General features: G+C 42.8%; 1 protein-coding gene across 1 annotated transcript in view; it reads right to left on the reverse strand.

Moving 5' to 3' along the window:
• SLC5A1 (solute carrier family 5 member 1) overlaps positions 1-19,734 on the reverse strand; it is a 71,398-nt gene extending 51,664 nt beyond the window's left edge. The window contains exons 1-2 of the mRNA XM_060612604.3: positions 19,437-19,734; positions 12,461-12,532 (exon numbers count right to left, since the gene is read on the reverse strand). Of these exons, the coding sequence (XP_060468587.1) occupies positions 12,461-12,532; positions 19,437-19,568 (204 nt within the window). The 5' untranslated portion in view covers positions 19,569-19,734. The remainder of the gene's footprint in view (positions 1-12,460; positions 12,533-19,436) is intronic.
• Between the last annotated feature and the right edge of the window lie 3,911 nt (positions 19,735-23,645).

Genomic DNA, 23,645 nt, shown 5'->3' on the forward strand with positions numbered 1-23,645 from the left:
GGTCTGTTACCATGGTACTCATGCTTCCCAGTGGGAGACACTGTCTCTTCAACCACATGCCAACACAAGCATGTGGACTGAAAGAATTTTTGACCAATCTCACAGGTAAAACCTCAGAACTGGCTGGTTCAGTCAAATAAAGACTTCCAGAATATCCTCACACTGCAGCAAAATTATCAAGACATTTCAAATGGAAATCCACAGATACCACTCAAAGGCTTTGTGGGAAATCCTACAATTTTTCTCCTCAAGAGATTGGGTTATAAGAATTCCCAGAGGGTAATCTCCACCACCAGAAGCAACAAACATTGCTGATTGGAGGACTCCTCTGCCATGATATGACACTGGGAAGAGGAATTACAGGCTTTCAAGACTTTCTGCAATACAGCCCCCTCCTCTTTCTCCACTCCCAGCAGCCTCTCCATACCCTTTCACATCCCCTGCACTCCAGCTAAATTATACTAACTCAGTCTCCTAGATATGCTCTGGGCATTCCTGCCTTCTGAATTTATTTATGCCATTTCCCTCTGCTTCAACCTCCTCTCCATCAACTCTTATGCCCCTAAAACACTGACCCAGTCTTCAAAAGGAATCCCAGTCTCATCTCTCCACTGACACCATTCAGAGCTGATTTCTTACCCCTCTGGTCTCTCACCTGCAATCCTCATCTGTTGTACTCTCCAGGGGCATGACACTGCTTCTGTCCAAGTGTTATTCCCCACAAACCTTCTAGCCCTCAAAGAGGATTTCTGCTTCTGCTGAGCATAGGACCTTTCTTGCACATGACAAGCATGCAGTAAAAGTCTGCTGAGTGAGTGAGTGGACTGGTGTATCAAATCCTTGGATGGTAGCAACTGAATGCCTTAGAGCTATACTTATTTCCACTGGTTACAGAGAGTTAAGACTCTTCCCAGGGACATGTCAAGGATGGCTCTCTCTTGAGGAAGAGGCAATAAACTTGGCCTGCTAGGCCTAGATGGGGCCCAGCAGAATAATGGGGTGTGCTAGGATTATGCACTACTCTGAGATGTTAATATGGTGACCTATAAGATCAGTGTTAGTAAGAACAAGACCTCAAGTGGAATCTGACCTCCTGGGTTAGTCCATCAGGCAAGTAAATACGTTCTCCCATATATTTCTGATAGAAATGCAATTCTGGAAAGCAGTTGTTGGTACATATCAAAATCTCATCTCCTTCCACCATATGATCCTACTTTTTAGTACCTTAAGAAAATTATCAGAAATGCAGACAGGGGCGCCTGGGTGGCTCAGTCGGTTAAGCGTCCGACTTTGGCTCAGGTCATGATCTCGCGGTCTGTGAGTTCAAGCCCTGCGTCGGGCTCTGTGCTGACTGCTCAGAGCCTGGAGCCTGTTTCACATTCTGTGTCTCCCTCTCTCTCTGACCCTCCCCCATTCATGTTCTGTCTCTCTCTGTCTCAAAAATAAATAAACGTTAAAAAAAAATTTTAAAGAAATGCAGACAAAGTCTTATACATGAGTTTCATTAGTATGTCCATTGCCATGTTATTTACAACACAGGAAAGTTGGAATCAACATAAATGCCCAACCACAGGAAGACAACTGGATAAATTAAGGTACATACTTGTGATCGAATATTATGCAGCCATTAAAATCATAGCTTTGAAGAATATGTTATGGTGGGAAGGTGATAGTGATAAAATCCCAAATAAAAAAAGAATATACAGTTTTTTATAGACATAGACATAGTCATAGACATAGACAGAGACAGAGACATAGAGTTATATCTCCAAATTTAACAGTGGTTATCTTTGAAAGAGAAAACAATGAGCGTGTTTTCATACTTTTCCAATATTCCCACAATGAATTTGTGTAACTTTATAAGCAGAACACAATTCATCAAAACCTTTAACAATAAAGGGAAATCATTCCAGAGCTGTCTCAGATTCACTTTCAGAGCCTAAGAACAAAGTATGTAAGGAAGTCATGTGTTTGTTGGGGGCAATACAGAAAAAGACATGAAATGTCATTGAATGCTACCTAAAAATTATGTTTTGTGTGACAGGAAAAAGGAAATAGGAAATATATGGTACAGCCTGTTTATTTACCAATATCCAGTCATCTCATATTGGAGCTAGAATTAACTTGGAAATGATTAAGGTTGACCTTGTCATTTTCAAATGAAAACAAAATTATAGCCCAAAGGAAGAAAGTGATTCAAATTTATGCATTAATTCTATCTTTACTTCCACACCCTTAGGAAAGTAAAATAGTATGCGTACACTCTGAACCATTAACCCAAGAGTCAAGAATTGCCTAAGGCAGTGGACAACTACCTGTGTATGTCCTCCTCAGACAATGGTTCTCAAACTATAGCATGCATCAGAATCTACAGTAAAAATACACAAAACCAGCAAAATCTGAATGATAAACACATTCAGTTTTAATAAAATTATGTTCAAATATTGCATGAAACATACAAACACTACAAAAGTATTCATTGTTTGTCTGAAATTCAGATTTAACTGGCCATCCTTTATTTTTATTTGCTGAATCTGGCAACACTAATTACAATCACCTAGATTTGTTAAACCACAGATGTTTGAACCGCATTCCTTCAACTTTCTGATTCAATGTTTGGGTTGAGGCTGGAAATTTTGCCTTTCTAACTAGAGCTCAGGTCTTGCTGGTGCTGCTGGGGTGGGTACACTTTGAGAGGCCTGTCCTGGGAAAATAAGAAAGGGAGAAGGGATGACTTTTACAGTGCCTCCTGTTGGCCAAGTGTCGGGACAGGCACTTCATTCACTTCATCTTACATCGTGCTTACTACAGTCTGTGAGGTAGGGATTATTCTCATTTTCATTTTACAGGTAAGAAGACTGAAGACCAGAGCAGTCATTTGCCCACAGTCCTACAGTCTAACATGACCAATGTCCAAGGGACAGAAAGGGAGGCCACAGTGCCACTCTGACTTTCTTCCTCCTTCCCCAGACATTTCTTTCTCAACTTCCCTGAAGGAGCACAGTCGGGTCAGGCCTCCCTACCCATTTCATTGTAAATTTAGGAACAGCATGTATATATCTGCATCATGCTTGTATTTCAGATTCTTCCCTCATCCTCTGAGGAACTGGTCTTTAACCTGAATTACTATTTTGATTTCATTCATAAGGTATCTTTTCATAGGGGAGATTTGGAGAGATTTAACCTTTGACTTTTGCCATCTCTTGAAGATCACAATTCCTGGACTGGGACAGAAGAGAAGGTGGGACTCATATATTCAGACCATTTTATTTCTGAGATTCTGGTAAATGTTTAGACACAGGTCTTGCTCCAGAGCCATCATAATCTCTGTTTACATTAGCTCATGCACTCCATAAACAATGGTGGCCTTTCACTCATTATCTTCACAAATCTCTCTCCTTGTTCTAAGAGCCAAAAGGGCAGGAAATCAGGAAACCACTGCCAAGGCTGGCATTTTCCCACAGGTTGTTGGCACAAAACACAGGTGAGGTCTTCTCTTGGCATTTATAGGTCAAGGAGGCTAGAGACCAACCAACCCTCTCACCAATTCAGATAGGTTCATCCTTGGGATCATCAACTTGCAGTCCCTCACTCAGAGGGCCTGACTGAAATGCATTATCTACCCCTACACTGGCCTCCTTTCAGTTCCTCAAATATCCCAAGATCCTTCCCTCCTCAGGCCTTTGACTATTCTGTCCCTTCTGCTTGGATTGCTCTTCCCCCAATCTTCAAATGGCTGCCTCCTTCTGATTCCTCACATCTCAGCCTAAATGCTCAATTCTCAGAAAGATCTTTCCTGATTCTCTTATGTAGTTTGAGAAACACCCCTTTTCTTCCCTCCCACCCTTGACTCAAATACACTTTCTTAAGACCACTATTTGTAATTTTGGATATATATATAATTTTGGATTATATAATTTTGTAAGAATGTGTGTGTGTGTCTCTCTCTCACACACATACACACACACTAATATATGCCAGCACCTAACACAGAATGTGGCATATAATAAGTAATCAACATGTAAATGTAGAATAAAGTAATAGCAATGCATCAATGGATAAATGATTGAATTCACAGTTTAAGAAGGAGGAGCTAAAGATGAGATACAATAATAATAATGATGATGGGAGCACTTGGATGACTCAGTAGAGCATAAGACTCTTGACCACAGGGTCATGAGTTTGAGCCCTACATTGAGTGTAGAGATTACTTTAATAAAAAAGTGATGATGATGACGATAATGATATTAAGAATAGCCAGTTTGGGTAGGACTAATTACATACTATTGTAAATGATTTACATATTTATCTAATTGAATCCTCAAAACAACTCTCTAAGATAGATGCTATGGGGATGCCTGGGTGGCTCAGTCAGTTAAGCGGCCAACTTCTGCCCAGATCATGATCTCATGGTTTGTGAGTTTGAGCCCCATGTCAGGCTTTGTGCTGATAGCTTGGAGCCTGGAGTCTGCTTCGGATTCTGTGTCTCCCTCTCTCTCTGCCCCTTCCCAGCTCATGCTCGCACTCTGTCTCTGTCAAAAATAAATAAACTTAAAACAAAATTTTAAAAAAAGATAGGTGCTATGATCTCTATTTTTCAGTTGAGGAAACTGAAACACAGAAAGGTTGAATAACTCACCCAAGGCCACAAAGCTAGGAAGGGGGATCTGGGGTTCTAAACAAGGCAGAGTGACTTCAGAGTCTCTAGTCTTAACCCTAACTCTAAATCACCTCCCTAATATAAAATTTACCCAAAGTAAAACATATAGGTCTCAGTGACTCAAAATGTGCCACGCAAATGGTAGAAAGGAAAAGCCCAGACACATTTATTTTTTTAGGGTTTTTTTTGTAATGCTTATTTATTTTTGAGAGAGAGACAGACAGAGTGCAAGTTGGGGAGGGACAGAGAGAGAAGGTGACACAGAATCTGAAGCAGATTCCAGGCTCTGAGCTGTCAGCACAGAGCCCAATGCAGAGCTTGAACCCACATACCGTGAGATCATGACCTGAGCCGAAGTCAGATGTCACCCAGGTGCCCTAACCCAGATACATTTCTAACATGAATAATCCAAAGACTTCATCATAGCTGATAGTTTCAGCATTCTTCTGACTTCAACCAACTAGAAATGTTGATTATAGTTTACTTTTTCCTTTCTCTGTCTGGGGAAGCACTAACATGTTAGAAAATATTGGGAAGGTATCCAGAGTGAAAGAAGAAAGCAGGAGCTTATACACCAAGTATATGACAGGAAATTGGCTACACACCCATCAACTGATGCCTAAGAACACAAAGAATACATGGGGTGGTGAGTGGCTGTGCATTAATCAGTGAAACTCTTCAGAGGAGACTAAGCCATGAAGAGTGGCAGGGAAATAGCCCTGACAAAAAAAGAGAGGGCAAGAAGGACAAGGGAGAGAGGATGAGGGAAGGAAGAGAAGAAATAGGGGAAGGAGGAGGTGGTGATAGAGGAAGAGGAAAAGGAGAAGAGAGAGGAGAGGCCATTCAAGAGCAAGGCAGCAACTGGCATGTTAAGCAAAAAACTCTCACCACAAAAGAGATACATATCTATGGGAATAGCCAAGTTTTGCAAAATCTTGTCTCAGCCTTAAAAAAAAAAATGTTTTTGATAGTAAGGAAGCATAGTCACACCAGCCTTTTTTTCCCCAAGGGATCCAATGAGAGCTAAAATCAGGCACTCTGATTGGGGCCAGGATTGCTTTTCCAGTTTTACTACCACGAACCTTAAAAAAAAGAAGTCTAAAGGAAAAAAAAAAGTTCTCTGTACATAGAAACAGAAATGTGGAACACTGCTAGAGAAAGGCTTTGACTTGGACCCAGCACTTTCCTAACCTCCTGAATTCTTACCACTGCCTACACTCTGTGGCCACTGCTCCAGAGAGCAGAATGCAGGCTGAGGTCTTAGGTGACATCAACAAGGGGATCCAGCATGAGAGTCTGAGGACATGTCCCTTTCCTCCCTCCTTTTTCTTTAATTTAGCACGTATTTCTCAAATTCCCAGTAGATGCAAGGTCCTGGACTAGGTATTGGAAGAAAAAAAAGATTAAGAAAAACATAGGCTCTGCCCTGGGATAAATGAAAGCACACATAGCCATATGGAAGTAGAAGACAACCAGCAGGAAGAAAGGGTCAACTGGACTTGGCAGTCACTTCCACTCAACCTTATGAAAGTCAAGTACTTGTTGGTCCTTCATCTCACATTTTCCTGAGCTTTGTTCCCTTGGTGACCTTTCTACCTCTCCTATGTCCATTCCCCTAGTTCATGCTCTTTCTCTCTCATGTCCTATGTTCCCAGGTCTTAGATCTACCAGACTCTTCCAGGATGCACCCCAGTAGTATCCTAAGTGGATGAACTTTGATTTGATCATTGGGATTTACAGACTTAAATATCAAATCAGATATATTTTACTCAAGAAAGTTTAGTAAGTATGAAGAGCTATCTTCTTTCCTTGGGGAAAATATTCAAGGGGGTCTCTGGTTAGCCCTAACTGAAAGAATTTCTTGGTTTTCAGGTAACCCTCTAGACTACATCTATTGATCTCAAATTTCCATCTCAAAAGATAAGAAAGAGACCTGAATAACAGAAAAATAGAGAGAGTCCTAGCTCTGTCATTATCTTGTGTGAACTTGGGCAACCCATGGGGTTAATCTCCATTCTTGCTGGATCACTAAGGATTCAATCAAATACAGGATATAATAGTCCTTCAAAAGTTTTCAGCTGAAAAAAGAAAAACAAGAGCTAAACCTGAGAATTTGCTGAGTGCCAGGCACTGTTCTGAGACTGTGCATATGTCCACACAACAATCTCAAGGAAGTACTGTTATCCCCATTATAGAGATAACAAATGTAAGACACAGAGATGTTTAGTAACTCACACAGCTAGTAATGGGGAGAAGCTGGATTTGAACCCAAGCAGCCTGACTCCAGAGCCTAGGCCTGAACAAGGTGTCAACGAACTAGGACCTATAAGCCAAATCTGGTCCTCAGCCTCTTTTAGTAAATAAAGTTTTATTGGAATACAGCCAGGCCCATCCATTTATGTACTGCCCATGGCTGATTTCATGATACAACAGCAGAGTTGAGTAGTTGTGACAGAGATCATATAGCCTACAAAGCAAAAATATTTGCTATCTTGCCCTGTAAAGAGAAAGTTTGTCAACCCTTGCCCTAAGTCACTGTGACATACACCTCTCTGATGATTCTCTAATAATAAAAGAAGGAAAGGAACTGTGGCTATTGAGAGACACACAGCCATTCAATTTTCAAGACCCTCGTTGGCAATAGACTGGCTAGCATGCCCACACCCATTCTTGTTTCCTCCTCTGTGGAAGAAATTTTAGTCCTGGAAGACCTTTGAGATGCTCAATCTGACTGTTCCTCATTACAGAGGAGACTGAGACCCAGAGAAGTTAATGATTTGCCCGATGTCACAAAGCTGGGACAACCCAAGTCCTTTGGTTCTTTGTGAGGTTCCTATTCCCTCTGGAATGTTTACTTCTTCATTTAAGGGGGTTTTCAAAGGGTTGACTCAACCCCATTGTACCCCACCCATTTCCTTGGAGCTGACTCTGGTAAGTGTGACCAAACTCTCCTCCAAAAAAGAATTCTCCACTGGGCTGTGTATCTGGGGCCCAGCCTATCTGAGTAATTTCTGCTACCAATAGACAAGGAGTGGGGAATTTTCCCTTCAATGCTCACATTCCTGCTTTCCCATCTCCCACATACCCACATAACCATTACAACATAGCACACAGCTGTTTGTTAAAGCTTCCAACTACAGAAGGGAATCCTGGGCCACGAACCAACCCACAGTTACAAAAGGTAATATCATGGTTTCATGTTACTCAGTTGGCTTGGCTTGCTCACCCGTGACTCAGACTTCTGGGGGCCTCCCTGCCTGGCTGCCTGTGTAATCTGTCTCCTCTGTAACCCAGCCCTGGAATCCTTGCTCTTCCTTTTTAATTATCTCTCACTTCTACACCCAGGCCAAGGTGCATATGATTTCTCTCTCTCTCTCAGCCTCATTAACTTTTTAGGAATGGAGTCGTTTACCAGGGCTCCTAAATTTTCACCTGTTGCAGGTCATAACTGCTCCTTTCAAAGTCCCCTAAGACCCAGGAATGTTCCCAACTGGCCTCTCTGTTCAATCTCCTTTTGGACTTTTCAAGATCCAGTTTCCTCCTATTTTTTTTTTGAGGGTGAATACTCAAGTCCCCCAAGTCTCTGATGTATTGATCCAAGGTCCTTCCTCCTAAAATACTCTAGGACTCTTTCCCAGAGCTTCTCTTGTTGCTCACTCCTCCTACAGCACAAAGCGACAGGGCTAAAGGCAGATGGAGAGGGAAAAGTGTCCATTAGGGGGTTTCTGACAGAGATGTGAGCTCCAGAAAGACTGTAGCCCTGTGATGTTCTCCTCGGGCCTGCACATTTGAGAATTGATATTCCAATTATGAACTTCCAGGCCCGACAGACAGGATTAAATTGACTTTGTATTTTAATACAAAGAGAAATTTAGATGTATAGGTTTAATATAGTTTAAACTCTTTTTCAGTTTTGGAGGAAAAATACTTAGATTTGCATTTTCTCACATGCTATATTTTCCTTTACTCCTTCTTTCAAGTGTGTATTGCAATAGTGCTTTAAAACCATTTTAAGGGCACCTGGGTAACACAGTTAAGCGTCCGACTCTTGATTTCGGTTCAGGTCATGATCTCACAGTTCATAAGATAGAGCCCTACATCAGGCTCTGCACACTGACCGTATGGAGCCTGCTTGGGATTCTCTCAGCACAGAGCCTGACGCGGGGCTCTAACCCACAAGCAGTAAGATCATGGCCTGAGCTGAAGTTGGACACTTAACCGACTGAGCCACCCAGGTGCCCCTACAGTCAACATATTTTTAAAACTCACTATTTTAGAATATAACCATACTTTATTGAATCTAAGACACCAACTACTGTAAGACATACCATGTAGCACAAAGAAAGAAAAAACATTAGCATTTAAACTGTGGCTGCCACTGATTGATTATAACACATAAGCCAATCTCAGAGTTGTTAAAATGTGGTCATTGTGGTCCTATAAATCATTGATGATTTATAGCAATATAAATAAACATACATATAAACCATGTTCATTTATTCACATGGTTGATCTGAAAGTTAAATTTAAGTGAAGTGGCAGTACTAGCTTCACATAAATATTAGTTTTCATTTACTAGGTGCTACTAAGTCCTATGCCCCAGACAAGTGTCAACTGGGAGGTTGCCTTGTCACTCCCATCTTCCTTATACTTCTTAATATTTTCATTTACTGAGTAGTTCCCAAGTGCTGAGTGCAGTACATGAATTATCTCATTGAATCCTGACAAGAACACTCCAAAGCAGGTACTATTCTCCAACTTTATAGAGGTAGAAATTGAAGCTCTGGGAGGTTCAGTGACTTGACCAAAGTCACACAATTAGTAAATGTGGCAGATCAGATATACTGACTTCAAAGCTAGAATGTTCTAGCATAAAAGCATTCTCAAAGTTGAAAGGGACTTAGAAGTCATTGCTCCTCCATTCAAGAATCTCCTTCTCTAGCATCCCTACCAGATAGTGACAGTTTCAGTATATCTGACCAGATAGATAAGCATCTATCCAAACCAGTAATTATCAAACCTGCCTGATAATCAAAAGCATCTGGGAAGCTTTTTATAAATTCAAATTCCTGGAGCACCTGACTGACTCAGTCAGTTGAGCATCTGACTCTCGATTTCAGCTCAGGCCATGATTCCAGGGTCGTGGGATCAAGCCCCACATCAGGCTCTGTGCTGAGTGTGGAGCCTGCTTGAGATTCTTTCTCCCTCCGCCCCTCTCCCTGTCTCTCTCTCTGTCTCTCTCTCTCTCTCTGTCTCTCTCTCTCTCTCTCAAAATAAAAATAAAAATAAATAAAAAGCAAGTTCCTGGGACTCTTTTCCAAGTTTTTTTTTCTTTAAGAGGTCTTGAGTGAGGCCTAGAAATCTGTATGTTTGGAAAGCATATCCAGGTGATTCTGATGAAGCAAGTTTACAAACCATTAATATAATCTCACAAAGTCTTAGGTAGAAACCATTGTTGGGAGAAGAAGTTGAATATCAGCCCCATCAAGGAAGTAGTGACTTCTGCGCAAAAGAAGAATGATGCCATGCTTCTCCATTGGTTAGAATAATCCAACACTGAGACATGAGTAAGGTAAACAATACCCACAGGAAACTCCACATGAACCATTGAACCCTACATGTTTTGGGTGGGCTAAATCCTTTTACCAACTAAATCTCAGCCCAGACCCACTCGCAGGTGCTATCAGGAAGAAAGACATCATTGCTAGTTAAGATGTGATGTGTTCCCAGGCCTAGCCCAAAATGCGTATCTCCTAAGAATGGTTCTGCCCCAAACCACCCCCTCACTGCTCTCATTGGCTTCTCCATGACCCAGAGATTAGAAGTTGAGGTCTTATCCCCAATAAAGCAGCCCTAGAAATTTTACATGAAGAGGTATGAGAGTTTCCTATCATAGTAGGGGGAGGAGGTCTGGATGCAAACCGAAGGCAAATAAGCACTTGGCAGGCATACTGTAGGGAGCAGTGAAGCATTAGATGGGGTGGAAGGTGCACTGCTTCCAAAATAAATAAACCTCCTATTCAGCTCTTTAATTCAACAAATCTCAAGTCCACTAAGATTTCATCCAGCCTTGGCTCTGAAATCTGTACAGCACACTGTCCAATAGAACTTTCTACAATGGGGGAAACATTCTAGATCTATACTATGTAATATGGCAGACACTATCCACATGTAGCTATTAAGCACTTGGAATATGGCTAGTGTGGGAAGAAATTTTTAATTTTTAAATTTTATCTAACTTTAATTTCAATTTAAATAGCCCATGTGAGGGTGCCTGGGTGGCTCAGTCAGTTGGGCGGCCAACTACAGCTCAGGTCATGATCTTGCGGTCTGTGAGTTTGAGCCCCATGTCAGGCTCTGTCCTGAGTGCTCAGAGCCTGGAGCCTGCTTCCGTTTCTGTGTCTCCCTCTCTCTCTGCCCCTTCCCTGCTTGCTCTCTGTCTCTCTCTCTCTCAAAAATAATAAACAATAAAAAAACAAAAATAAATAAAAATTAAAAATAGCCCACGTGATTAGTGGCTACCATACTAGGCAGTGCAGTTCTAGAGGGACTGACCCAGCCTCATCTTGAACTTTGTGATCAGAGCTGCCTATTCAACACCAGCTTTTAGGAAAGCACCAAAGTACAATGCTCGAGAAGATAAAATATGTCAGGAGGGAGCACCATGATGGGGCCACCAAAGAAATCAGCATCTGCCCAATATTTCTAGCCACCTTAAGGGTAAGGCAGAAATGACTTCAGGGATAGCCCAAGCAACTGTGAAGATGCCAGTTATTAAAACCCATCCCAAAACAGCTGATCAAAGGCCAACTTCAGGGTGTGATGTGATTTCCTTGCAATTTCTTTTATGCTCTGCATATGACAGTGACAATTTTTACTTTCTTGTTTCTCTTCCTCCAATCAACTCAGTGCTGTCACTTTCTTTTCATTGTTTCTATGCTTCATTAGCCACCTCTTTCACCAGCTAGTCTTGCTTATATCTTTAGTCCAAAAAAAAATTCCACAACTTGGCTAATTTAGTCAACCAGTCATTTTGGTGAGAACTCTGGGTTGAGATGGTCATTGGACTTAACTGGTAAGCCAGCCAGAGCCCTGTGCTGATAGGATGGAAGGGGCCTCCCAGTTTCTCTTCCACCCACACACGTGTCCTTTAACTGGGATAGTTCCACCCATGTACGAATATCAGGAAAAATACCTCTCAAATATACAACAAATATACAACATACAAAATCCTCCAAGAGTTGAAAAAAAACTGTAGGAACAGTAGGGGCTCCTCTCCATCTGTTCTATGAGTACTTATTGAGGTTCCTTTGTGTATCAGGCATTGCTTTCAGCTCCCAAGGTAAGACAAATAAAGTCTCTCTTTCATGGGACTTAACATAACAAAAAGGTAGTAAAAGAGTTATTATTTATTGAGCTTCCACCCCATAAGAGGTACCCATTTCTCATAACACTCCTGGAAGATAAATACTATCATCCCCATTTTATAGATACAAAGGTGGAAGTTCAGGTTTTCCCAAGATCACTTCAGTCTGTGTGTTCTTTCTGCTTCTCCACACCATCTGCTTGTGTAGTCTCTTCCTCTACTTACACAGTAAAGGATTCCAAGCACATTTATTTAAAGGCTATTCCCTTACCACAAGAGATTAAGTTCATCCAGATTAAGACCTGGTGAGCAGAAGACCCATTATCAGGGATTTAAGGCAGGAAGGAAGAATCACTGCCACCCAAAGCCAAGAAGAATAGGGCCTTCTATGGGGAATTTTGTAGTTAAGCAAATAGTTTTCAGAGAAAACTTACCGGCCACCACACCATACTTCGTCCTGCCAGGAAGAAGCCTCCAACAGTCCCACGATTAGTGGAAAACATAGCCTGAAGAGGAAAGGTCAAAAATTTAGTATAAAACTAGAACAGAGCAACTTTGCCTGCCAAAAGGACATACCTCTCCCACTCCCATATACTTGTACTTTCTTTTACTGTCTTTATTTCTGAAGCACTTCCACATTCCTTACTCCCCTAGAACTCCACTGTACTTAGATGAAGGAGCAGGGACCTACATATGACAGACAAGAAGACTGAAGCTCAGGTTTAAAAACCTTTCCCTGGTGCAGCTCTGCAATGAGTTCACAGTGTGGCTTCAAGCAAGTCACTCCACCTGAATGTTTGTTAAATAAGGAAAATGGAACTTTTCATACCATTTTTACAAGCATACTCAAGGTGCCTAATGAAATGTCATTCTTTTTGGGGTGCCTGGCTGGATCAATAGGATAAGCATCTGGCTCTTGGTTTCAGCTCAGGTCATGATCTCACAGTTCGTGAATTCAAGCCCTGCACCAGTCTGTGTGGTGACAGCACAGAGCCTGCTCAGGATTCTCTCTGTGCTCCTCCCCTGCACACGTGCTCGCTCTTTCTCTCTTCAAATAAGTAAATAAACATAAAAAAAATTTAAGAAATATTCTTTTTAAAAGCATTATACAGTGGTGCACCTGGGTGACTCAGTTTATTAGGTGTCAGACTCTTTTTTTTTAAATATTTATTTATTTTTGAGAGAGAGAGAGAGAGAGAGAGAGCAAGCTGGGGAGGGGCAGAGAGAGAGGAGACACAGAATCGGAAGCAGGCTCCAGGCTCTGAGCTGTCAGCACACAGCCTGACGCAAGGTTGGAACTCACGAACCATGAGATCATGACCTGAGCCGAATGCTTAACCAACTGAGCCACCCAGGTGCCCCAAGAGTCAGACTCTTAATCTCAGCTCAGGTCATGACCTTGCAGTTGGTAAGTTCGAGCCCCACATTGGGCTCTGTGCTAATGGCACAGAGCCTACTTAGGATTCTGTCTCTCCTTCTCTCTGCCCCTCCTCTGCTTGTGCTATAAATAAATAAATAAATAAATAATAAATAAACTAAAAAAAAATTTACTAAATAAATGAAAGCACTATACAAGGGACATTAAGGAGGACACTTGTTGGGATGAGCACTGGGTGTTCTATGTAGGAGATGAATCAGTGGATTCTATTCCTGAAATCATTATTGCACTATATGCTAACTAACTTGGATGTAAATTAAAATAAGTAAATACATACATACAAACATACATACAAATATACATACATAATAAGCACTATACAGTATTTGAATTATATTTCAGTAATGTTATTATCAAAACAAAAAAATGAAAAATGCTAGAGGAATGCATGGTGTTCTTATTAAATACATTAAAGATGGACCATTCAAACTCAGTTCAAAACTTTCTGAGATGTAGGTAGAAGCTTGCTGGAAACATTACTTTTCAACATATTATGAGTACTGCAGAATGATTATTGTTATGAATACAGAAGGAGGAGATTCCTTCTGACTGGGGTGTCAGGAAAGGCTTCACAGAGGGAGCAGCACTTCAGCAAGTCTTGAAGATAGAGTGGGATTTATTAGTGAAAGAAAAGAAGGAAAGGACATTTCAGACTGTGGGAACAACATGAGCAATAACCCAGAGATAGAACTGCAGTGTGGGGAGGAAGGGAACGGTGAATAGCATTACCTGGAGAACCTGGCTGAGGCATATGAATGAGGAGAATGGACTGCAGACCATCAAATGCCAAGCTAAAAAATATAGGCTTTATTCCATAGGCAGTAGGGAGCCACTGAAGGTTTATGAATGCATTTTCAGTAAATGACCACCAGACCCTCCTTCTTACAGAACCCTTGGAATGTTGCCTCTGAACCTTCAGCTAATTCCTGGTCCAGCTCAGGCCCAGGCCCAGTCCTCCAGCTCAAAACTGGGACAGTATCTCTGCTAGTGTTCTCCTCCTCCCTCCCTTTATGTCAATGGCCTTCCCTTAGCTGATGGCTTGCTAATGTCTCTGAAAATACTAATAACTGATAATGACTGAGCCCTGTTAAAGCTGGTTGCATCGTGACCCCTGAGGCTTAAAAGCATCACTGGTGCAAAGGAATTAACCTCAGATGGTGACATTTCAGACACTTAGAAATTCAGTTTATTCAGCAAACATGCCTACTATTGATAGCATATTGCGAAGTGCTCAGATTCCAGAGATTGACCAGACTCAGTCCTTTAGGAAGCAGCGTCATTCATACATCCAACAATCAACATAAATTGATTGTTGTGTGCCAGGCAGTTCCAGGGAGAGCACAGCTCAGATCTTTCTGGACTCGTGGCAGGGTCCTCCCTCCCATAGGACATACTCTTAGGGATTCTGTGGTGTTTTTTCTAGGAATAGCAAGAGGACTAACAAACACAAGGAGCAAAGAAGGTAGCCAGGGCTGAACAAAAATATGGTCCAAGGACTCAGATTCTAGTAGTTTTCCAGGGAAAGGCCATTCTGAAAGTGATTCTGATGTCAAAGCAGGTTGATATGCCCCAGTTGGTATTGGAGGGACACAAAAAGTGGGTTTGGGGCCCAGATACAACATTTCCAAGTTGGTCTCAGAAACGAAGAGTTTAGAGGAAGGATGTGACAGTCAAAACTAGAATGGGGAACTGGATAATTCAGGAAAGATGTTGGGGATGGATAAAAGGCAAGGACAGGTGTATCTACACCAGGCCTTCTCTTCTCTGGAATGTTTATCCCCTCATCTCCACAAGCCCAGACCCAGCAGACCCATCCTTCAAGGCTCCTCAAATGTTATTTTCCCCATGAAACTTTACCTGACACTCCACCACAGAAACTTCCTCCTCTACTATGGCCTCTCCCCTTCACAAACAAAAAATAATCTCTCTCTCCTGTGAGCATCTAGAGATTTTCTATAGATGTTCTATGTTTCTATACCTCATTCACAGCCCTTACACTTTTTTCCTTTATGTTGCCATATTATAATTTTTTTCCAGCTTTATTGAGGTATATGGACAAATTAAAAATTGTTTATATTTAAGGGATACAATGTGATATTTTGAAATACATATTCATTGCCAAGGGCTGCCTGGTGGGAGAAATGGAGAGATGCTGATCAAAAGGTACAAAGGTAAAATTATAAGATGATTTCTGGAGATCTAAATTACATCATGGTGACCATAGTCCATAATACTGTATTGTATAGTTAAGTTTGCTGAAAAAGTAGATCTTAAGTGCTCTCACCACACACAAAAAGCATTGTAACTGTGTGAGATAATGGATATGTTAATTAACTTGATTGTGGTAACCATTTTACAAGTTTTTAATCCCCTGTAATGCTTAGTATAATGCTTAGTACATGGTACACATTCAATAAAATGTTGGATAAAGGGGTTTCTCAGCGCCTTCTGCCTCCACTCTTCCCCCATATCCCACCCCCGAACACTCCTTCTGGAAATGAGCAACGCCCTTCCAGGCTGGCATTTTGCAGACTGCCAGCAACATTCAGTAGGTGCTACCAGTAGGTGTTATTACTATAACTCGTGTACCCTGCCTCCTTCTTCCCTGCTGTTTATTCCCTACAATGGAAAGACACTGTCTCCATGAGCAAAGGATGCTCAAAGGAAAGCTCTAACGTTCCAACACCACTTTGTAAAACATGGCATTAAATTTGCCTGTCCACCCTGCAACTAGAAGAGAATGATTTCACAAGTGCAAGCCAGAGGAGCAAAAGAAACACAACTACTGACCCATATTTTTTTTTCTTAATGGATTAAAAATATCACTGAACAAAAGGAAGGCGCTTCAGACCTTTGCTTAAAGCTTAAGAAACTGGGGATGTTGGGCCTGGAGTACAGAAGACTCCAGTGTGGCCTACCATCTTCTGAGGTAAAGCGAGACAGCGTGGTCTGCATAAGGCACAACCAAATACAATGGAGAAGCTTCAGGACATCAGATCTGGGCTCCATACCAGGAAGATTTTCCTCACTATTAGAGCTGTGTAGAGATGGAAGTGGTGCCACTGGGGAGAGTCTTGGCCAGAAATATTCAAGTGAAGGGTGGACAATTGTTCAAGATATTTTGGTCAAGTGGTTTAAGAATAGACTCTAGCACAGGATGAAGAGGGTTCAAACTGAATAAACTTTAGGCCTTCACTTTATGAAAATATGTCAGGAAAGAAGGAATTCCACACCACCAGGACACTGTCACAGCAATGCAAATGGTGGTAAGGATCATGGAGAGAGTATTGCCAGAAAGGATGCTGTCTTAGGGAAGGGAAGGTGAGACAGTAGAAAAAACATGCCTTTGTTATCTAATCCCAGCTCTGGCACAGATTCATCTGACTGACTTCTTGTCACCATCTGATCCTCACCTATAAAATTCAAAGGCTGAGCTTCCCCAGGGGCAATTGCTACTCAGACATCCAATGATGCTATTAGTGCAAATGATTGCATAAGGCAGGGATCAGTAAATTTTTCCTGTAAAGAAAAATGTCCAGATCATAAGTTATTTAGGTTTTGTGGGACACACATGATCTCCACTGGACACTCTTCCTCTTTTATTTTTTACAACTCCTTAAAAGTGTAAAAACACATTTGTAACTTGTGGGCCATACAAAAACAGGCGGTGGGCCAGATTTGCCCTGTGAACTATAGTTTAACAACCCCTAGCATAAGGGGGTTCAGGATAGCTTAAATGAAATCTTCCAGAAAAAATAAAGTTAGAGATTTAGCCTAAAATGATACAAAATCCCCCAAGAAACAGAGAGGTGGTGAAAGAAAAATGGAAATATACAGTGAAGAATAAGCTCAAACCCAAATATGATTGGAAGAGGGTAAAACAGAACAAAATAATGTTGGAAGAGATGTGGATGGTGATAGAGGGACATTGGCTATGGATGTCTTTTCTAAGATGAAGAAGCACCATAAGCCAGGATCACTCTGTCTGTGCAGCCCAGAGATCACTCAGGAGTCAGGATGCCTATCCCCAAACCAAGCCACTCTTGATGCTCCAGTAGAAAAAAAAGGAATGTAAACTGGAAGAAATCCAGCACGTTAAATAATCAGGGTCCAGAGGCACTGACTAATGGGGAAAATTAAATGTAGACAAATATTAGCAGGCTCATTAAGTAGCATTTAACAGGACAAGTGATACTGATTCACAGATATTTGAAAAGCATAAACACCATAATCAGCAGGACTGGCAGGGGCTAAAATAAGATTGTTAGGGGAACAGAGATTATCGGTGATTTTCTGGGAAATAGGCAGTATGGCATAGCTAGCAAATGATGAATTCACATCCAAGTGTTAGGCACTTAGAAGCTGGGGAAGGGTGTGGGGAGAAAGGCAGGCAAAGTGGCAAAGCCCCTGGTACTCTGGAAAACCAAGAGTCAAAAGATCTGAGTTCCAGGAAAATTTCATGTACTGCAACCTTAGGTAAACCACAACAACATGGGGCTTCAGTTTCCTTTTCTGTAAAATAGGGATTCGTATTCCTGCCCTCCTTATGTTGAGGCATTTTGTGAAGATGCCCTATCCAGTTGACTGCGTTTGCCCATTTTACTTAAAAGGACAAAAACAATTCAGGGCATGGCTCATACCTTGGAGGGCAAATGACAATATTATTTAAAAAGACTCCTAGACTCCATAAAGAATTTTCAGATTCATGTCTGCAGATCCTCACAACAATCTTGGGGAGTCATAAGAATAGGTAAGATTGTACCTATGCACACTTGAGTAAACTGAGGCTGAGGCAGGTTGCCTGAGGTCGCATAGCTAGAACCATGTCAAAGCCAGTAGTAAACCTGAGAATCCTGGCCCCTGGTTGGACACTTCTGGGAAGGTGAGCATATTGGGGAAGAGTTAGTAACACTGACCCCTTGTGACACTTGGAAAAGCTTTCAGTCATATCTAGTTTCTATAATTACTTAACAAACAAACCAAAAAAAAAAAAATGCTTCCTTCTATCCCTAAAAAACAAAACAAAACAAAATAAAAAACTCTGTGGCCATGGAAGGGTTAATATCCACCCTGCCCCACCACACCACCCTCTAAATCAAGAAAGAGTTCAACCACCTGCTGCCATCACAGCCTCCTGGTCCAACCCTACCCACAACCAAAGCTTTTGAGAATGTCTGCAATATGTGAACATTTAAAACACCTCATCTTCTAGTTGCTGGGTGTGCCAGAGTCTGTCATAGTGAAATTTCCAAGTTCCAAGTTCCAAGGCTGCGAAGAACAAGTTTCTCTGGTTTGGTGTGTCCCCAGTACCCAAGGGGAGCCACGTGCATTTCCCCAGCACCAGGCCACCCTCCAAGGCTTCCTCCTCCTCCTCCTCCACCCAAGCTTTGCCAACTCTCACTCATTCCAGTCCCTGGGCCTACAGGTCAGCCTTTCCCAGGGGGACACCAGCAGCACCCCTCCATTTGGGGCTGCCCCACAGCCCCTGCACCTGGCAGAGGCTTTGTGTCCTTCCTGCACTAAATTGTTTATTTTCCATCCAAAACTGTATGACTAAGAAGAAACAGGACAGTCCTAGTCTCCTTGGGGCTTATCTTCCAAGCCCAGAGATCTTCCCTGAAGCCCTAAGCTGTCCCTCTCCTGCCCCTCGCACTAGCCCCCAGCCTCTCCAATCTCTGCCTCCTTCTCTGCTCACAGGCCAGGGGTATTCTCCTTGGACCTTCCTGGCCAGCTCCCCTCAGAACCCCCCTCCCTTCTGCTCATCCTTGCTTGCCCCCCTCACTTCACACTGTGCCCCCCTGAATTCCTCTCAAGGGCTTCCAAGTTATTTCCATTCGGCTCCACAGACCTTTAAACCCACCCTTTGCTCTTCACAGCTCACGGATGCAGTGGCTCCCCGGTGCAGCCCCGCCCCCCTTGTCCCTGCTGGTGGCTCTTGCCCCTTCACCCCACGTCTCAGAGCCCTCACATACCCACAGCCCGACGGCCATCACCACCACAAAGTAGACAACGATGACAGAGATGTCGGCCGCATTGCGGATGCGCTCGTGTGGCGCAAGGGGTGAGGTAGTGTCGGTCGTGGGGCTCCAGGTGGTAGTGTCCATGGCGGCGGTGGCGATGCGTCCCTCCCGCCCAGGCCACTCGCTCCTTATACCGCCTCCGGGTTAATAATCAGCCCCGAGGGAGGGCGCCCGCGAAGTCGCGCGGTGCGGCTCCTGCGCTGCACCGTCGGGGAGCAGCTTTGGACGCAGAGAGCGCTGAAGGAGGAGCAGGTGGAGCTGTTGGCAGAAAGGGTGGCAGGCTGGCAGGTAAGGGTTGTTCCTTGAGTGGGGAGGGGCCATCCAGGGGGTGGTGCCCGCCTGGCACAAAGGCCGGCTGTGTTCCCGGCAGGGTAGCCTCGCCTGCTCTGCCAGGGGCAGAGAGGGTGCGGCTCCATTGAGGAACCAGGCTACCTGAGGCCAGGGGCCTAGAGGCTTCAGGTCGCCTGCCACCTGCCCTTGGACCAGTACTGAGGCTTCTGCAGACTCCGGTTCTCCATGTGTAAAACGGGTACAAGACTGTTCCCAGGATTCAGCCAAGTTCTTGGTCTCTGTGGAGAAAATTCTGGGGAAGACCACTTGTTGGGTATTGCTGGCAAGAAATTCAGAACAATTTCTTGGCCATGGGGACAGCCACCCACCTACCTACATTTCTGGTGCCCCTGCAGCCCCCAGAGGCACTGTTACTGCCACTGTGAGGAGGAAAAAAGAGAGATGAGGAGAAGGGATCCCACTGGGAGTTTTTCTTTGCCCTGTGCCTCACCCAGTAATTGATCTGGGGCCCTTCTGGGGCAGATAGAAGTAAGGATACTAGAGAATCCCTTCCATGGAGCTCATCATATGTTGACCCTTCCTGGGGATTCAGCCTGCCCATCTGGAGACACATGTCTAAGTTGAAAGTCAGGGCTCAGCACAGAGATGACTGAGAAAAGAGGCATGACTCACCCAAGGTCACACAGTGAGCTAGTGACAGAGCTGGTCCTACAACGTAGACCAGGGTAGGCCTAGTTCAGAGGAAGGTTGGAGATGCTCTCAGGTGCTAGCACTAGGGAGCTTTGCTGGAGTGATGAGGTACAGGGAGGGGGAAGGACCACATAAACCCTGCCCGGACTCTGTTCTGCCTCAGGTCCTCCCTGCCCACCACCAGACAACCATCCACTGCCCAAATGCCAACAACTGATTTATTTGCACCTCACTGTCTCTGAGGTCCACTCCCCTCCTCCCTCATCAGCACTTGCTCTTCCTACTGAGGCTGCAGTCAAAGAATCATTATTTGGACTGCATCCATGTAGGTCTTCCCCATTTCCCCCCACCCACTCCCCTAAACTGAGTAAGGTTATGCCCAGGGCCCAACATAATGCCTGGCCACCAGGAACAGGAATTCCTCTTCTGGGGAACCCAGAAGCAGGGGATCTTCAACATGGATGTCCTTCAAAATTTCAGGCTGAGCCATCAGCCACAGCTTGGAGCAATTGACCTTTCATCTATAGCCATCTGTTCCCGAATTCAGCAGAGCATTTCCACCTGGCTCCGCCCAAGCAGAGCCCCTGCCCTCAGGAAACTTCCAGTGTGATCTGGAAATGAGCTCATCCACAGCAAAAGTTCAGCCCTGAACCCCCAGCTGCAGGCATCCAGCCTGTGCCAATTTCCAAAAGTGAAGTCTGGCAATGAGCAAATCCGAAAAGTGAGCAGGAGGAAGGACCTGAAGTACTATAGGACCTCAATGGAGGGAATAAACCATTCTTTGATCTTTCTCAGATAGCAAAACATGGATGGCTAGAGAAGGAAAGGATGGCAGCCTGGAAGAGACCAGAAAATGCATTCATTCATTCATTCATTCATTCACTCATTATACATTCATTCATTCTTGCAACACAAGAACTACTTCTATGTGCCAGGTCATGTGTGCCAACCCTGGGGATATAGCTGTGCACAAGATTCACAGGGTTCTTGCCCTCACAAGGCTTCCAACCCAGTGGGAGAGATAGACCATCATCAAAAATGAGACAAATACCTATAAAATTAGCATTGTGATATGTGCTTTGAAAGAGACATAGTAATGCTCCAAATGTGTAGCAAGGATTTTAACATGGAGATGAGGTAAAGCTGGGGGAAGGCCTCGGAAGGTCCGGTTTGAACAGGACCTTAAAAGAAGAACGAGCAAGGTAAGATGGGAGTGAGGGATGTAGCAGGAGAGGGCAAGCTGGGGCTAAAAATAAAAAATAAATTAAAAAACATGTCAGTACCAAGTATTCCCCTACCATGGCAGGGTGGCAGGGGGAGTCCAGGATACCTGAGGCCCTTTTGCAATTTCTGTTCCTCACTGGTCTCCTCTAAAAGGACAATTTATACCCAAGAAAACAGCACAGAGATTCCTCAAAAAATTAAAAATAGAATTACTCTGTGATCCAAGAATCCCATTTCTGGATTATATATCCAAAGGCAATGAAATCAGTATCTTGAAGAGATACCAGCACTCCCATGCTCATTAAAGCATTATTCAGAATATCCAAGTTGGAAACAGTTTAAAGTGTCCATGAGCAGATGAATGGATAAAGGAAATGTGGTGTATATATATACATACCACATTTATGTATATGTCTATGTGATGGAGTATTATTCAGCCATAAAAAAGGAAATCCTGCCCTTGGCACCACCATGGATGAATCTAAAGGACATTATGCAGACAGATAAAGACAAATACTGTTTGATCTCATCTATATGCACAGTCTAAAAAAGTCAAACTCAAAATGAATTACTGGGACCTCATCAAAATAAAAATCTTCTGCACAGTGAAGGAAACAATCAGCAAAACTAAAAGACAACCGACAAATGCAAAATTTGTCATATTTGCAAATGACATATCAGATAAAGGGTTAGTATCCAAAATCTATAAAAAACTTATCAAACTCAACACCTGAAAAACAAATAATCCAGTGAAGAAATGGGCAAAAGACATGAATAGACACTTCTCCAAAGAAGACATCCAGATGGCCAACCGACACATGAAAAAATGCTCAACTTTACTCATCATCAGGGAAATACAAATCAAAACCACAATGAGATACCACCTCACACCAGTCAGAATGGCTAACATTAACAACTCAGGCAACAACAGATGTTGGTGAGGATGTGGAGAAAGAGGAACACTTTTGCATTGTTGGTGGGAATGCAAATTGGTGCAGCCACTCTGGAAAACAGTATGGAGGTTCCTCAAAGAAGTAAAAATAGAACTACGCTACGACCCAGCAATTGAACTACTAGGCATTTGTCCATGGGATACGGGGGTGCTATTTCGAAGGGACATATGCACCCCCATGTTTATAGCAGCACTATCAACAATAGCCAAAGTATGGAAGGAGCCCAAATGTCCATCAATGGATGAATGGATAAAGAAGATGTGGTATGTATATATACAATGGTGTATTAGTTGGCAATCAAAAAGAATGAAATCTTGCCATTTGCAATTATGTGGATGGAACAGGAGGCTATTATGCTAAGTGAAATTAGTGAGTCAGAGAAAGACAAAAATCACATGACTTCACTCATATGAGGACTTTAAGAGACAAAACAGATGAACATAAGGGAAGGGAAACAAAAATAATATAAAAACAGGGAGGGGGACAAAACAGAAGAGACTCATAAATATAGAGAACAAACTGAGGGTTGCTGGAGGGGTTGTGGGAGGGGGGATGGGCTAATGGGTAAGGGGCACTAAAAAATCTATTCCTGAAATCATTGTTGCACTATATGCTAACTAATTTGGATGTAAATTTTAGAAAATTAAAAATAAAAAAAATAAAAAAACCAAACTCATAGAACCAGAAAACAGAATGATGATTGCCAAGGGCTAGGGAGGGGGTGGGAGAAATGGGGAGATGTTGGGCAAAGGTTACAAACTTCAAGTTATAAGATGCAGTGTATGATGACTAGATCTAATGCAGTGTATAATGACTATAGTAAACAACATTGTATGTATACTTGAAAGTTGCTAAGAGATTAGATTTTAAGTGTTCTCACCACAAACACACACACACACATACACACAATGGTAACTATGTAAGGTGCTGGGTGCTGGATATGTTAGTTAACTTAATTGTGGTAATTCTATCCCACTGTATGCATATATAAATTAAATCATCA

The sequence above is a fragment of the Panthera onca genome, chromosome D3 (assembly GCF_046562875.1).
Source record: "Panthera onca isolate mPanOnc1 chromosome D3, mPanOnc1 haplotype 2, whole genome shotgun sequence".
Lineage (NCBI taxonomy): Eukaryota > Metazoa > Chordata > Mammalia > Carnivora > Felidae > Panthera > Panthera onca.